At 39.8% G+C, this 18,008-nt stretch overlaps 1 protein-coding gene across 5 annotated transcripts in view; it reads left to right on the forward strand.

Moving 5' to 3' along the window:
* The window catches only part of TRAK1 (trafficking kinesin protein 1), a 138,489-nt gene that overhangs the window by 53,733 nt on the left and 66,748 nt on the right, over window positions 1-18,008 (forward strand). For all 5 annotated transcript variants that reach the window (XM_049817206.1, XM_049817211.1, XM_049817212.1 and 2 more), the window contains one exon: window positions 12,153-12,347. Coding sequence is in view for 3 of the 5 variants with exons in the window: in XM_049817211.1 (XP_049673168.1) it covers window positions 12,153-12,347 (195 nt within the window). In the remaining 2 variants the exon portion in view is untranslated. The remainder of the gene's footprint in view (window positions 1-12,152; window positions 12,348-18,008) is intronic.

An 18,008-nucleotide genomic window follows, 5' to 3' on the forward strand; every position in this document is an offset into this window, starting at 1 on the left:
TATCTTTATTCAGGCTTTAATTATGTTCTCATATGAGACAGAGCTTCCGTTATCTTCCACCAAATGTTACCACTCTTCATGGCGTCAGCCAGTTCTGATGACTGACTGATCCTACAGATAACTGGTGTAATTCTGACCATTTTTTCCTGTAGTCACTTCATTTTAAAAGGCACACCTAGGGACTAAAGAATTTCCATTCCAGTCATGTCCCTGTTCCCCCCCCCGTCCCGTCCCGTCCCCCCCCCCCCCCCCCCCCCCCGCAAGGTGCATGTTTTTGTTTGAAAGGCTGAATTTCTGTCCCTTCTGTTCCAAGTCTGACAAAGCATAACTGCCCTAAGGTAACTCCTTAAGGATTTCGGTAATATAGGTTGTTACTAGAATGCTTTACTCTTGTGTGGGAGATGGAAAAAATACCATATCAGTGGCTGTCCTGTTTTGGGTGCATGAGATACCACCAGACCTTGCGTGCTTGCTATTCTGAGGCTGTTGAACAGGGTGCTTTGGTTGTGTTTGGTCCCTGTTACATACAGGCTGGGTGGTTTTCCTCTAACCATTACATGGTTACAAAAATGCTGATAAAATAATAACAGTTTTGAATTGCTTCCCTCTATTTGAACCTCTCTGAGTTCTTTTGTGGTTACCTTTCTCTTTTAGTGGTTGTTCCCTACACAGCATAAACTTGCTCTAGCACTTTCTTCTTTTTCAGTTCCTGTTTTGGGGTATGTCTTCCATGCTTTTCTCAGTTTTTGTCGGTTTTGAGAGAAGAGGTGTAAGATACTGCTTGGTGGAGCTGGAACTCGGATAAAGAACATAAGAAATGTTCTCCTGAGCTGGACCAGCTGGCTCAGGACTGTTTCTCTGACTCCAGCAACAGCAGGTGCTGGGTATAGAAAACATGTGCTCAACATCTCTCAGTAGTCTATTCTCAGCATAAGTACCCCTATCATGCAGAACTGTTGTACTAGGGATATAGAGAGTATGTCCTTCCCTAATTCTTTTAGTGTCTGTTTAGTGTTGGACCCTGACCGTGACTTTGTCTAAAACCTTTTTGAAGCTGCTGATTGTGTTACTGTGGAAGTCCTTGGTTTTTACTGGCTGTGTGCAGTGGTACTTAAACTAATCTCCCACTGGTTTCTGTCAGTATTTGTCCTAGTTATGCAGGATTTGGTGAATGCCAGTTCTTCATTCCCCTTATGATTTCACCTTCATGATTTTGAAAGAAACTCCATAATTTTCACATACCTGCCTGCTCCTCTACCAGCTTTCTTAGTCTCTCCTTCAAATAAAACTTTGAGAATGTGGGCTCTTATCTCAGTCCATTTACTTTGCTATTGCTGTCACCAGTCTCATCCTGTAAGCTTGATCTAGTTTTGGTCTCTTTTCCATCTTTTTTCCTGACACTTTCTGTAAGCAGCTATTGCTAAATTCTGAGCACTCTCTCTTTCTCTAAAGCATGCCAGAAATGCTTGCCCTATTAACATGAGATGGCTCCCTCAGCATGACTGGAACTATTCTATGAGTCTGACTTTAGTTCTATCTAGCATAGTCTAACAAAATGATCTTATTCTCTATGCTTGCTGCATCATTGCCTCTGTTTGAATTTTCTGGCTGACTTTTGGTGGATTCTCAGTTAGCTTTACACAGCTTCTCCTTCCCCCCTCCCCCACCCTCCCCCCCCCCCCACCACCCCGCCACCCCACCTCCCCCGCCCTGCTTCCCATCAGTTATTTTCCAGCTCTTACCCTTTGCCAGTAACTTAGTGTTTTTCCTGATTCCTCTCCTGGGACAGGTTGTTATGCTACCTCTTAGTCTGTATCGCAGGCACAGTTTGTTTTTTTTCTTTCAAGGATTATCTTTTTGTGTTTTGGTGGGGTGGGTTGGTTTGTTTTTCCCCCAAGTAGAATTCTGCTGCTACTGCTATGCTCCTTATCCAGCCCTCTTACTTATGCTCCTCTTCCTAGTATATATGGATTTTTGTGTAAACTATCAATTCTAGCGTCACTGTGAAAGCAACTGCGTGAATTCCTGAAATCCAGTGTGATGTTTTTTAATTTGTTACTAGATCTCCCTTGTTTTGGGAAGCACTTGTCATTCCTAAATTTGTACTTTATTCAGGGTAGGGACACATGAGAGCAGTAAGGTTTCATCAGTCTTCTGAGTTTGTTCTTTGGAGAAAGAACTCCTGAAGGCAAGTGCCTGGTGGATTTTTTGGGGGTGTATTTTTGGTTTTGTGGTTTTTGTTTTACTGTTGCGGTGCATTTGAATAGTACTGGAAGACTAAAAAGCTATGTTGGATTATTGGTGTATTTAAATATGTGAAAATACTTTTATTCTATAATTTACCTTCATAATATGCTGAATGCAGCTTTACCTTTCCCCCTCAATGTACGTGTATGTGTCTGCCCATCATGAAACAAGAAATTTTCCATTTGAAGTTGACATCTGTAAAGAGCAAGCTACATAAAATTAATTCTTATGTTGTGCTTGTGATTCTAAAGCTTTGTTGACAGCCATTGTTTAGGGACTGGTGCGTTTTGTAGCTGGGCTGAACAACAAGGAAGAGCAAGACAATTGCTTTTCAGGGTTTTCCATACTCAGTGATTTATCAATGGGTTTTTGAGACATTCTCAGTCTGTCTTGGCAGCTGGAAGATCCTAATGGTTAATGAATGTGGTTATTCTTACTGCTGCTGAACAGTGCATTGCCAGCATGCATTTGATACGTGAATAGCTTTTGTTTTTGCTCTAAAAAAATAGCCAGGGTGGTGGAGTTGCCTTTTATTTTTGTTTTAGTGTAAAAATAAAAGCATGAGCATGGCTGTATTTATCTACAGGGAGAAATGTTTCCATACTGAAACAAAGTTGATTTAAATTTATAGCATAATGCACAGTAGGGACCTTATAGTTTAATGGCCTCTCATCACCAAGACCTGTCTCACCTTTTATACCCAGCAGGAATGTGTGTGTAGGATGAAACCAAAGGAGGAAGACTTTAACCTAATGAACAGTGACATTCCTCACATTGGAACTGTACTTTCCAGCAGTTTGATCTTTGTTAGCTTTCACATTCCTGACTTTATCCCAGTATTTATTTGGTGTGTTTGGCTAAGCCAAGTTTTCTTCCAGCTTACTTCTTCAACATGCTTTCAATTGCCAAATTTAAGTAGAATTTCCTACCAAGAAAGGTAATATGCTGGAAATATTAGTGCTTTATGCATCTAAAAATGCAGAGGTAGGCTGAGCCCAGTGACCTATATGGGAAGACAGTTCCATGGCTTGTCCACCCCACAGACAGGCTTGGCCAGTGCCTGGGGTGGCAGAACTGAAGGAACAGCATTTTTTCTTCCACTTCAGCTGGCAGCCTGCTCAGTGTAATGATTTTTCCTGCGCAACAGTTTTCTTTTGGATAATATTGAATTATCTGATCCTTCATACCAGTTCTCCTTTGTACAAAGGAAGAATTGTGATTATGTTCTGTGCAGCTTCCCCACCCGTGCACAAATCCTTTAAAAAGTTTTGTGAGAAGGGACTTTTTCTTTCCCAGTGATGAAGCTGGATTTGTTCAGGGGAAAGGGGTTGAGAGTGGGGAAGAAAAGCAAACTCTTGACGACTTTTTCGTTCCTACTCCTATACTTGCTCTTCTAAGTGCATGTTTGTATGAATTAAAATATCAAATGGCAGACAACTGAAGTGACACATGGTCTTATATAGAGAATATGATTAGAATCCCTGTTGGGTGCTTCGTTCCTCTCCATGGGCTGGACTTCTTATCCAGAATTCCTTTTCCGTGATTCAGTGTGCCCACTTGGTTACCATAAATACTGCCAGCCTTTGCTGTGGTGCCCCACCTACACAAGGTAGAAAGTCCAGTTGAAGTCTGTGTGTGTAAGAGAGAAAACGCTGTGGGCAGTACTGAGTTACACATCAGCTGAAGCCTTGTTCTGGCAGCCCAGAATGGGAGTACCTGACAGAGGTTGGCATGGGGTCTTTTATTTTCCCGTGGAAGACCGGATTCTGTCAGTATTTTCCATGTTTGAAAGCAGAAGAACTACTACTTAACCAACTTTGGTTAAAGGTGTGGCAGGACTTGCATTTCCAAAGTTGTGTCACTCCAGTCAAATTACAGAAGCTGCTATGGCTGTTTGAGGAGTCTGAGTTTTAACTGTGTGAGACAGCTTTCATGTTGAAGAGCTTTTCTTCCAGCAGTTTGGCTTTGCAGCCAGCGATGAGATTTCTGATGTATAGGATGCTAGGGCTATCTTTCCCTTTGGGCAAGCCAATGAGTTGAGAGGATGGTGAATTTTCTAATAGAAGTGATTTTCTTTGCCCTAGAAGCTAATCACACACTTTACATTAAAACACAGGTATTGCATGTGTGCAGTCCTGAGTTCCGCAGTAGTAAGGCTTCAGTATAAGTATCAACATTCAGGGTATCCCAGAACTGAAATGGAATAGGTATGTGGTGAGTTCTGGGGGTTTGCCCATTACAGGTATATGTGCAGAGTAATCGTTAAATAATGCTCAAGAAATACTTGTAATTCTGGACCCCAGTTAGTGCTTAATGCCTGTGTCTGTGTGGACCTATAGAGCTCAAATAATGGATGACTACAGGCTATGTTCCCTCTTCAGTAGACTAGCTAGCAGCCTGATTGCAGTGTTGAAGTTTCTTATCTACCCTTTTGCTTTTCATTTTTATGTAGATCTGTTCACAATGGTAATGACTAGTTCGCTCCATTTCATGATTGTCTAAATGGACAGAAAGCATTGGGAAAATGAGGCTATTGGGCTGCTTCAAGCAGCCAGGAAATACCTGCTGGAAAAGCATTTAGACAAAGACCATCTTTCTTGCTTCCATCCCTGGAATATGATGAGGTTTTAGGCTTGTGGTTTGCTGAGAAAGGAGAATCCTAATGTAGTCATGGCCTCTTGGCTGGTTGTTGAACTAGATTAGGTAACTTTTCTTGGAAGGGGTTTCCAGAATTTTCTTAGCCCAATGGAATGGGATGACTTTTCACATTATGGAGTTGCATATTTCTTTACCGTTTAAGAAATGGGGGAGATACTGAATACACTGAGAATTTTAAACAGGGCACTTCCTACTTAAATAGAAAATTTAATGCTTTCTTGTGTGACGGTACATGTTCTATAGAATTTTATGTCTTTTTACGTACAGTGGTACAAAATTTGCCAAGTGCTTACTGATCCTTGGCTTCTGAGAAGGGGTGCAGACTTTAGTTTGTGTTCTCTGTGCATATATGCATTACATGAAGCAAAATCAGTGGTCAAGATTCACTAGTATTTAGCACGAAATAGCCTCAAGTTGATGAGCTTTAATTCCTTGCATTACATGAGCCTGGAATATAGCCTCCATGTGGTAGCCCTTTTCAGCAGAGAATGTTCCTTTTACTTAACTAGTAGGGAGCCAGCACTGGAATTGACCCCTTTCAGGTATTGTGTGCCTTCCCCACCCCCACCCCCACCCCCCCAAAAAAAAAAATTTGCTATTTATTGACTGACCATTTTCAAAGATTTTTTTTTTTTTTTTTATCTTCTCTGTTTTAAACATTAGAGAGCTAAGTGTCAAGGGGGAGTGTAATATGTGTGTGGGAAATGGGAGAGGACTGAAAACCAGGGAGAGGAGTAGGTGGCTCCATGAAGGAAAGTAGTAGCCTTTTTCCTCCTTCCTGCTTTCTCCAGAGAGTTTCCTTGTTTCTCTCATCTATTTTTGTTACTGTGCTCTTACCTACTTCCCTATCCTCAACTGCCTCAAAAGGTTGTGACAAGTTAAAATGTTTTAATTCTGTCGTGGGAAATGGAAGAATTTTCCTGAGAGTGACTACTGAGGCCTTTTTGGCTTGGTTTGGTTTTTTGTTTAAGAAGGAGAGGGTATTTAGACTGCCCCTTTCTGGCTGTGGGCTAAGCACCAGCTGCTGGGTGGTGATGCAGTGGAGTCCCCTGAAGATGGTGAGGGTGGGTGGGTGACACAACCCAATGACCAAAGCCTGTGTTTTGAAGAAGGTTGCCAAGCAGCCTTGCACTTCCCCAAAGTCACACCTGGAGTGTAGTTGTTTGGCCGGATGCACCGCTTCTGCGCAGCAGTTGTATCCCTTTTCTCAGAGTAGGCACTTCAGGGTAGCACAGCTGCTTCGAGCTGTTCGCAAGGTGTTGGCCTCCATCAGGACCACAACTCTGGAGCATGCACGGTGCTGCAGGAGCAATACTGTCTCTGGGTAGTTTCCTTGTGGTCTTCCTTGTCTTGACTTGTATGTTCTGGCCTGTTCCTTCTTGAGGACAGCCCTGACCCCAGTATGGTTCATGGCAGGGTTGGGTTTTGACAAATTGGCACAGCAGTGGGCTGTAAACAAGAAACTGGCTGACAGAATGTCCTTTGTGGTTTAGGGGTTCGGGTAATAAGGAACTTCTTACGGCAGGTGGCAGTGTCTGCTGTAGAGACCTGGAAGTCCTTTTAACCTTGAACCGGGAGCCTCTGCCTGAAAACTAACCAGTGAAACCATAAAGGTTGAGGATGGTTTGGACCAGAATTCAGACAGACCGAAACTAAATATTTTAAGTTCCATGCAATGACTGTACTGATCAGCTGTGTTGTATTGTGTTTCTAAAAACTCCTGCAGATACCAGGCTTTGAGATTTGTAGAGTTTTTCTCTATGTGTTTTGTGTATGTTTGGGGGTTTTGTTTGTCTGTTTGTTTGTCACCTCCCCTCCCTGCCCTTGTCCCTTCTCTTTGTTTTAGGTTCTTTTCTCTGAATTTATTACTACTTCTTATGTGAAGTGATGCTGAAATTGAATAAGTGCTCCTTCTTTATCAGTCAAAATAGGTTTCATTTCTACAGTAAGGTATGGCTGTTTAATCATAGCTGTAAACAGGTGAAACCCCAAAACCGGGTAGGGAATGGAGTTTGACAGGTGAGCTGCTCTAGGTGACCATGTTGTTTGGAATGAGATCTTCAAATCTGTCTACCTGTGGTTCATGCTGAACTTGGATTAAGTTGAAGTTAGTTCAACTGAGGTTGAATTGCTTGGTCATGAGGTGCTGGCGTAGTTCCACCCATCCAAATAAAACTGACAGCTAAATATATATTTAACGCTGTGTGGGAAGTAACCTAATGTATGGCATGGCTGCATGAATGCAAGATGAAGATGGCAGTGAGTGACAGCATCCTACACAATGCCTTGTGATCTGTGTGTTGTTACGTGCACGGAGGGGAGTGGCAGTACTTGAGTTGCTGTGCCCCTTCGATGCTGTCAGTTCCCCTTCTTTTAGACCTCTCGCTCCATTTTCTCTTTGATCAACTCCTTGCTCACTTGTCGGCAGAGGAGGGGTGTAAGCGTACATCTAAAAATAACCAAGTGTACTCTTATCCTCACATTGTTGTCCCAAAAATTATGCCTCTTCCTTCCTGCCCGAAAAATTAAAAAAAGAAAGAAAAAGCCACCCTCACTTCAGTCTCCACAATGAAAAGTTAATTTACTATGCTTAGTGCATTTTGTGTGGGTAGAGGTGTTGCCTAGAAGAAAGCAAACTGATGAAATAGTCAAAGGTATCCAGATCAGCAAGTCTAATAATTCCTCTAAGAAAATGTAAGCAAGCTGAAACAACCAGTGAAACTTTAGCGACTGCCTTAAGTTGGGAGGGAGGTTTAAGATGAGAGGTTTAAGATGCCCAGAGAAGGGGAAATACACCAGTCAGTCAGATGCCAATGTATGAAAAGAGATGGAACAAGCTAATAAGTAATTCTTCAGTAACTACCCAAGAGATACTGAAGTAGGAAGAAGAACAAAAATGCAGAAGAGAGCTCAGCTGGAGTATTCTGCCCAGTTTTGTATCTTCTTTATTGAAAGAGAAGATTAGAAACCGAAGCAACAAAATCATCAGTACAAAAGTCTTTCAAAGAACTTGGTTTAATCTTATTTAGAGAAAACAGAGAGGATGAGGGGGAATAATGTCAAAAACTTCTGCAAAGCAGACTGAGCAACTTCTTTATTTCCTGAGGAACAGGGCATGGAGGAATATATTTTTGCACCAAAATAGGTGAGGTGGGGTGTTCATGCATATGCTGCATTTAAGCTAAGAAGATAGCAAAGCAGTGGAATATGTTACTTGCAAAAATAATATGAAAAAGAACTAACAAAGTTTCTTTGTTTATATGTAATTATTTCTATGAAGTGCTGACAGCTGCAGAGTTCTGCAGTATGCAAGAACCTTAGCAAATCTTTCTTCTTAACTCTTCTCTTTCAAAAGCAGAACCTGGAGTGACCCATGCTGTAGTAAGAATCATGAGTTTATCATTCATTTAGCTATTTTAGTTGGGTGTAATTTGCTTGTAGAAGTTTCTATTTGCCAAGGATGTCCAGAAAACTGCAAGTTTAAAATAGCTTAGACGACAAAAAAAACAAAATCTGTAACAGAGCAACTTACAAGGATATGGTTCAACTGTATTTTGTTCTGTCATTTTTTATTAATGATCAGTTAATTGTCTTAAGCTTATGGTATTACTTTAACTCAATAAAATCAAGGTACCACTTAGGACAAGAGGAAGTGCAACAGTTTTATATCTGTTGGACATCAGTTAACGTAGTCATAAACCACAAATAATGTCGTAGGTGTTCTTAGTAGAGAAGTTATTTAACTTAGCTGTTTATTAATATTTCTGATTAAAATTGCAAAGATAAAAACTATCTGGAAGCACAATTAGGGGCTTCTATAAAATGCATCTGGTGTTTCAGGATGGGGGATGGCGTTAGTCTGCATGCCTTCTCACAACAAATGCCTGTATCTCAGAAAAGGGAGGGGAGGAAAAGTGAAGGGGAAGTCTGCATAATTGTAGCACTGAGAATATTGCTGTGATTTAAATGGTGAACTCATGTTTAGTCATACACAAGTGTGATTATGGTGTACTGTTTTTCTAAATAGGCAATTACATCAGAGCCTGCTCCTATTTCCTGCTGGTATATAGATTTTAAAATTGCAATAGAAGTTAATGACAATAGCATCATAATAAGTTGCCTTTCCAGTTACTCCTTAATATCTTTTCCAGTGGTTAGGCCTTTTGAATTGCTCAGAAACACTCAGGATTTGTTGTACGGTAGAGTAGAAAAATTGTCTTGGTTGACTTGTATTCCATGATAGTTCTTAAATTTACTGTCTGTCCTTCATGTTCTCGTGGATTTCTTCTCCACAATAAAACTGTGTGAGTTTCTTTTGTGTGTGTGCATGTATGAGGGGTTTTTCTCCTCAAATTTTATTGGTAACTTCTTTTTCATTCCATTTTTCTCTTCTTTTTATGATAGAGCAAACCAGTTTACTTCTCTGCACAAAATTATTTGCCTGAAACTTTCTCTTTTCATCTATAAAGTCAGTCTATTTCTTTTGAAATATTAATTAAAAGCTGAAAGTCACTAAAGATTTGAATTTTTCAAACATTTTTATTTCCTTGTTGCCAAGAAGCCCACTTCAGTCAGGCTGTGTAGACTCTTATATTTTTCACAAGAGGAGAATTAACATTTCAGCCAACAGGCACCCCCACCTCCTTCCACCCCCCAAACAACCCTAATAAAAAAAACCAAAACCAAACCAAAACAAACAACCATCCCATATTCTTGATAGTGAGAGCAATTAGGTAATCCAAAAGTAGATATATAAATATGTATAAAATCTTTGTGTGTATGCATGTACACACAAATGTCTTTGAATGTTTAGTTGATGTCAACAGTTATTTTTTAGAAGATCAGCTGGCTGTTCTGAGCTAAGATGGTTGCAGGCACTAAGATGGATGTTGTCAGCAATTAAAAAGGTAGCTGGGGAAGAAGAAAAGTTTGTAGCTACAGGTTAGCTCTCAGCTTTCAAAACACAGGAAACTGGTCTTGTTTCTCTGTGTAACTTAGTAGTCCTCTGACAGGTCTGCAAGGACCTCTTAAAATGTGTGCAGGCTGACTCTTGCATTGCACAGGGCTCCATAAAAATAGCATTGCTGCACATGTGGGTACCTAATCCTAATAATTTTGCACACCCACTTCTGCAGTGAGGTTTGGAGAACTCTTATGTATGTGCAACAGTTAGCAGAACAGTCTAGATGAAAGCAGAGGAGAATACCTCCTGATAGGTAATAGCAGACTCCTTGAACCATAAGGTATAATGTAACTTTCCCAAGTGATTTTAGTTTTAATCAACAGGATGTTGTAAAGGATATAGGCAGGAGGATAACAGTATGAGTTCATCTTTTTATCCTCTGCCCTAATGTCTGGTAGAATAGTAACATTCTTGCTGTCTTTAGTGCTTGAGAAGATGCTTATGACAATGCAACTTCTGGATTAGAAAGACGATAAAAAGAGGTAATTCATGGTCTGGTAATTCAAAGATGTGTTACTTCTTCATTCCGCCCTCCCTCCCCTCCCCTGACAGAGGTGAATTCCACTAGCTTGCAGTGGAATTGCAGGTCTGCATCAGTCCCGTAACAATGAGTTTCTCTCAGGAAAATAGGTGTCTTTGTCAGGGAGCAGGAAGAGCAGGGCTGCCTTAGAGCCCTGCCAGCAGCTGATGTGACCACAGGATGGGAAGGGCAGGATCCTTGTTGACAGAGCCCAGTCCCTTTGTTCCTGAGCAGGGCAAAGGTGCTGGCAGTAACGGTTTTTAAAACCGACGCTCCAGTGATCATCAGATAAATGCCAGGTACTGAGTGGGTCTGCAGTCAATCCAGGAAGCCCAGAGAGTGAGTCAGTAGCAGCAGAGGGCAGAGCTGGGCACAGACCTACCCTACAGCACTGCACAGGGGAGGAGGACAAGGGGGCCTGTGTTTAAATGGGGCCACTGGGCAGAGGGTGCTGGGTGGGATGGATCCCTGAAGAGCCTGGTCAGGGCAGGAGAGGCCTATGGGTGCGCTCAGGGCCTTGATGGTCTTTGCTTTTTACTGTGGAGTGAGTCTTGGCAACAGTTGGAAGAGTTACGGCACTGGTTAAAGATAAGGCTGCATTGCACAGCACATGAGCAGCCTTCCTTAGTGTTTGCTCTTCCACAATAGGGTTAGATAGCTCTTTCTTAATTTGTGTGTGTTCTTTTCTTTTTGTCCTGGCAAGGAAATGGGCAGACTGATGCACTAAGTATTTAATTTTAGATGGTAATTAAAATGTATATATTTAAAATTATCATGGCTGTTTTGGGTGTTGACACACGCACACACAAATTCTTCATTATAGAACAATATGGGTTGGAAGGTACCTCTGGAGGTCATCTGCTTTGACTTCTGCTCAAAGCAGGTCTTTTAAAGTGAGTGCTCATGGCCTTGTTTAGTTGGGTTGTCAATCTTTCCAAAGACGGCAGATTTCCTAGCCTCTCTGTGCCCCTGTTCCCATATTTGACCATCCTCACGGTAAAAAAGTTTTAATGTTGAATTGGAATTTTCTGTGTTAAAACTTCTCAGCTGCCTCGTCCTAAATTTAAATCTCCAATTTTAATCGCAACATTTTGCAGTTGTTGATGGCTGTCGGTATCCATTTTTAAAACTGTGTGCAAACTTGGTATACTTGTGAACATGAGGGACTGGCATCACAGAATGCAGGTCAAGATAGTGTCGAAAGGTGCCCTAAAAGTTCTTGCAGCCAACTTTACCAGTGCATCTTAGGTGTGAACTGTGACACTGCTATTGCAGTCCTGGATTTCTTTTTCTTGAGAAAAATCTGCCAGCAGCAAAGGCAAAAAATATATAGTGGTACTAAACTGTGGTCAAAGACCAAGTTAAGGAGATATGTAAAGCTTGCAAGCTAAAAATAATCTGTCAAGTAGAACATCAAAAATGTCAATTCCTATTTGCACTAATGCTTTCTCATACCCGGGTTGTAACTACCCTGTCTTGGTCAATGCTCACTTTCACTCTATTCCTCCCACCCCCACCTTATTCTTCAATAGATGAGTCACTGGTTCTAGAGATTGGACTTTTTGTCCCTAAGAGTGTGCCCTTGTATTTTCTATTTGGGGATAATTTGTGCTAGTCGGGTCTTCTAAACCGCTTAGTATCTAGCTGTTCTTTACATGCAGAAAAATCTTGCTGATAGCAAAACAAACCGACATCTTTGCTAGTTTTTATGTATAGTGCTCAATTTAAAGTAACTAACAGAGATTGTCCTCTTTCTCTTACCAGATGTGTGCAATAGTACCAATCTTCCTGAAGTTGAAATCATCAGTCTACTGGAAGAGCAGCTGCCTCATTATAAGCTAAGAGCAGATACAATCTATGGTTATGACCACGACGACTGGCTTCATACACCTCTCATTTCCCCTGATGCTAATATTGACTTAACAACTGAGCAAATAGAAGAGACCTTGAAATACTTTCGTAAGTCAAAAATCCAGAAATTGACCTGAGGAATAAATAACATAGTGCTATTTTTGTTACCTTCTCTGAACTATCTGTGCAGTTCTGTTACAACTGTGGAAAGCAAGAGAACTGTTTGTGATTTATTGCTGTGGTCTTCAAGTTTGTGGTAGATAGAAAACAAAGGAAACATTTAATCAAGAACAGCAGTTGTATTTGTAATTCGTGCATGCACCTCTCCACATCATCAAATATTGGTGAAACTGAGATATTACTTTTTGCTTGTGATCTCTCTGGCAAGAGACTGAAATTTCTGTAGCTATACAATGTAGAAAACTTAGACCTGTTTCCGTATTTGGTTTTTTTGAACATGTTCTCTGACACATTGCGCTGTCTGATGGCACTGTCACTTTTCTGCAGCTTAAGCTTCTAGGAAGTACTTGTGAAGAACCAAACTCTGAGCATTTGGTTGAGATGGTTTGTCCCTTGATTCTTTTGTTTGTTCCTATTCATACTATTGGACTATTGGGTACCTTTTGTGTCTGGAGGGAAAGCCTGTAGGGTTGTGACCTATGGTTTTTCACTCTTTTGTTTGAGCCTGTAGATGCTTTTGTCATGGTGAATGGATTCTTGTCTCTCCTGGGTCCTTCCACTGTGGGTATTGACTTAGCTGTGCAATTAGAGAAGATTTCCGTGATTCATCCTCTACTTGCAGATTTATCGAGTAGTTTATGATCAAATGAGTCTTCCTTTTTTTTCCCCTCCTCCCTGGTTTCACGTGAAGATGCAATTTTGTTGCTCTTCTGAATGTGTTGCATGTTAAAATAGTCTGCAGAGCAGAAGCCAATAGGTTATATGCTAAAGCTACAGTAGTTAGACTTACATAGTAGTGGATTTACATAGATTATAGTAGTAGATACATAGTGGGAAGTGGGGGAGGCAAGCTGAAGTGGATCTGTGGAATCAGTTGTACTACAGCTCCTTGTTTTGTATCAGTCCATTAGTGCTGTTATAATAATGGCAGAAGTTGGCTTAAAGAAATGTTTTGAAATGTCAGGTTTCCAAAATCTTCAGTAACCAGATTAGTCCTGTCTCACAGATAAGATTGTCTATGCAGATGGACTGTTGCAATAGCCTTAGGAAAGATGTTTTGCTAGTGGGGCAAGGAAGTCAGAAATCCACATGGAAGCATCCTAACTCTTCCAACTGACATGCTGGTGGGGCATGTCACTTGCAATGGTGCGTGGCTGTTGGGGATGGATACAAAATGAAGCTATGTACAACAGGGCAATCAGATAGCAGTAGCTGCCTGCAACTGTGAGCACTTCTAAAAGCTGAATAACATTTTTTCTTACAAGCATAATGACTGCAACTTTACCATGTTGCTGTGATTAAACATTTCATCCTATCAACTAGCTTGAATGAAAAAATTTTGAGTGTAATTCCTGCCACAACATATGTTTTCTGCTTTCATTGGGAAATAACTGCTTAAAGAAGAGGAACTGAGCAAGGACAGCTTCCATAAAGAAAAGTTTATTCCTTACTGCTTATACGCAGACACTTGTGTATAGATGGTAGTTTAAGAAGTTTAAGTAGATTTGGGTTAAGCCTTAGACTGATACCCTGGAAACGGAGATCTCTGACTTTACCCTTGTTCAGTTACTGTGAACAAGTCATAAAATGCATCTATATATGAGGATGCAAGATCATAAAACTTTGGCATGTTTGGAAATTATGTCATTGATTGTAAACATTGGTTTATGGAAAAATTAACTATCAAAATAAAAACATTATTTTAAGTAGGTTGGTAGAAAAGTCCTGTGAATTGTACCATCATTGCTTTGGAGAGTGTTTTCCAGGGTGTGGCTGCTTGCACAATGATTCCTTTTCAGTGCTGCAATTAAGGCACTCCTTCTGTACCTATTTAGTATGTTTTAAAAACCTTGACGAAGGGGTGAGCAAATACTGTAACTTGTCTATTGGAAAGTTTTAGTATTATCTTAGGAATTTACACTATTTTCCAAACAGTATCCTTGTGGTCTAAGAATTCTACAGATGTAGTTAAACTTAATAAATAACAAAAAAGAAATTTCATAATCTGTCAAAGTTTTCCTTAACTGAAGGAAGAATTCCTTGATTATGCTGCAACACAAAAGGGTTTGCTGCAAAATAAATACTTTTATCAGAATTAAAATGCACTACACGTGCAGATTGTTGCTATACCTTCTTCAGGCTTCTTAGAGACACACAAAGATAACTAAAATAAAATTTATATTGAAACTTGAGCTAGTGCAGAATATTTTTAGGTGTGAAATTAAGTCTTTTGGTTGCTTATGGTTCCTGGTGTTTAGTGTTGATCAGCTTTGAAACCAGGATGCAATATAAATAGTTAAGTCAGAGAGGGAGGGATATGTTGTGGCTTTATCGAGGAAAGAGTCACAGACTGAGAAATACTGGACAGCAAGGGGGATGTTTGTGCATGTTTTAATATATGTAAATATTGTGTATTGTCAATAAATGTAAATACCATGTCTTTTGTAAGGCTTCCTGTTGTTTAGGGAGAGAGCTTCTCAGGAAGAGCAACATTTTACAACCTCACACCACAGCAGTTGAAGTGTAGCTACTTAGGTTGGAAATAGTCTGAATGGTAATCCAATAGTGACAGTCTTGCACTGTAACGCGTTTTTTTAATGATGTTTGGGTACCTCCCGTGAGCAACGGGAATTAGGGAAGGGGAATACTTCTGGTTTTCCACTGGTTATAATTGCACTCCCATGCCCCGATCCAAAGGTAGTGGAGGTTGATTTTGGGGGGTGGTGGTTGAGAGCAGCTTTTTCCCTTCTTTCTGCTGTAGGTTTTTAACATGTTTGTGACCAGTTACCATACTCGCTGACTTTTGAACCTCTGTCTTGATTGTGAGCCATATCTCCAGCTCTGTCCCAACTCATTTTGTAAGTTTTGAACAAGATAGATGTCTGAACCTTTGAACCTCAGTATTGGATTACTCAAAAATACTTCGAGGCCCACAGAAGTAAGGAAGTGGAATGTTCCAAATATATATCTGTATATATTTAAAAAGGTGTGTGTGTATATATGCATATATAATAAATAAATATAGTATATGTGTATCACCGTACAATTGGATTTGTAGTTATGCTTTTGAACTTTAAAATATAGTGACCAAATTTTAAATCTCTACGCAAAAGCAAAATAATTCCTCAAATGTATTTTTGGTTAAGTCTTGTAAAGGGCTCTGAAGTTGATTAAAAAAATGTGGCCATCTTAAGCCTAGTAAGTAAACTGATTCTGAAAATAAATACCTTTTAAACTGTACTATCATCTTCATTTGTTCCTGCTTTAGAATGGCAACACGAAAGGGAGAAAACGCATTTGTCAAAAAGGTTATGTAAAAAGCCCTAATTGATTTGCAACCCCAAACCAAAATTTGAAGCTGCACTCAGAAAACAGTGCTGTAATTCTGCATGGACTATCTCTTTCTGAGAACTGTACTTCCAAGGAATTTATTTGGTGTTTAAATTGTCATTTGTAGATGAATTATAGTACATGATTTCTGTATTAGATACATGCACTTGCATGTTCACATATACCCATTGCACTTTTTATAATTTGTTCTCATCATCCACCTAGTATTCTCCTTTTCTATAAAACAGGCTTGTTAATAGGGATCTTGTGACACTGTGTACCTGTTTGTCTGTGATTTTTAGTTTCTGAATAATACATTTATATTTAATAAGAGAGGCTGTGTGGTTGCTTGGATAGATTCAGGTGTTTCCAAAGACCATTATCTGTGAAAGAATCTAAATCACTTGTAGTGACAGTATTCTGTAGTTTGAGTGCATCTGTGTTTGTCTGTTCCCAGGAGAGAATCCATGAGAAATATTACTTCCAGGAGTGATTCAGCATATGTGCTAACTGGCAGCTGCATTGCTGTCCTTTAAAGTAGAAGCACTGAAATGATTGAGTTTTCTGAAGAGCTGATGGGTGTTTGGAGTGGTGTATTACCAAGCTTGTAAAGTATACAGATGCATTTTCATTCAGTTAAAAAGTAGATTAGTAGCTGTTAATGGTCTACGCACACTTGTTTTACTGTGACTGAACAGGCACTGTTTCAGGGGACAGAGAGGGCTGGGTTTCCTTTATGCCGTAAGAAGCCTATCACAGGGGAACACTTGCATTTAGGAAAACAGTGAATCATTTTTGAGTGAAAAGAGAAATTATCTTCTCTGGGTTCCAAAATGAAAAGAGTGTAAATGCTTTTAATAGGGCCACTGTCTTAATGGACACCTCCATTTCAGTTCCTGATTTTTGTTGATTGCTTCTTTAAGTCTCCTTCAGTTTGTACATCCATCTTTAATAGAGCGTAATGACATATTAGACCCTACTGTAAAGGATGCATGGAGTACAACTGCTCTTAAAAGTAACTTATTATTCACAAAGTGCCATCTGTTCTTGTATTCTATTATTTCTTCTTAAAATATGAAAAGAAGCATTGAACACGTACTAAAAGGTAAGCACAAGCGTAGATGGACTAAGAGAGAGCTTCAATGCAAAAACAGAGTAGGGAAGCCACTGTGGTCTGGAAAGGTTTTCAGTAAAATGAAATACCTTCTGCAGCCTGTGTATAATGAGAAACTATAAATTAAACTAGTTTGATTACTGAGCTCCAGACTAGCAAGACTTGTCATATAAAAGTCTATACAGGGCAAGTATTTATGCTACACTCCTTTCTTGGATGGCCGAGTGCTGTATGCCAGTGATGTGCATTTAATACTGACTCTTTTCTGGTTCTCCAGTCTACTGAACTTGTTCTGCTTAATCTTCTAACCATGTGTAGTGGTTACAACTGAGTCAAGATATGACCTATTAAAATAAAAAAAGCAATGAGATTTTTGAGGGCTGTGGATGTGTGTATGCATATGGTGATTTCAGTAATTACAGAAAACCTAGGTTCTCTGTTGAGCACCTCTCTTTCTCTGTCAGTAAATCAAATTTGCAAACTAGTTTTTTCTAGTATTCAAATGAATTATGGTTTTGCTTATTAGTTCTGTTCATGTAGGCTTATGTAGATGTTATTTAAGTTGTAATACAAGATGAATCAAGGATAATAACTTTACAGACCTATAAAATGAGCTAAAATCACTTCTTCAATGCCACCTTCAAATTTCTTTAAATTCTTTGTGGTACTTGGGTAGTATTTTAATCTTTACAATCATAAAGCATTGATTTCTGAAAAAAACTTTGATTATTGCTTTCTTGGTATTTTGCAGTAATGAGGACCGTTCTATCATTATTACTAGAATCTTGGGTACCTCCATACTCTTTTCACTGTGGAAGGCAAACTTTATTTAAGTAAAAATGTCTCTGAAACATGGCAACCTTATCATGCTGAAGCTAGTAAAGTTCTGCAATTTCCAGCAAGGTGTTATACTGCCTAAACTCCTTTTAATAGAATGCAGGATGTGCATCACGAGATATATCAACAGGAGTGCTGGTCTTGGCTAGTGTAAACTGAGTTGATTTCTCTGTAGTGGGAAAGAAAACTATGTGCCAAGGGAGTGTTTGGATCCTTTGTCTTAAATCTCCCTCCACAACCTACATCAAAACTTTTAGGCAAAATACTGATTGCAGTTGGCTATTTCATTCCTATGGGATTACTTTTAT

The sequence above is a fragment of the Accipiter gentilis genome, chromosome 14 (assembly GCF_929443795.1).
Source record: "Accipiter gentilis chromosome 14, bAccGen1.1, whole genome shotgun sequence".
Lineage (NCBI taxonomy): Eukaryota > Metazoa > Chordata > Aves > Accipitriformes > Accipitridae > Astur > Astur gentilis.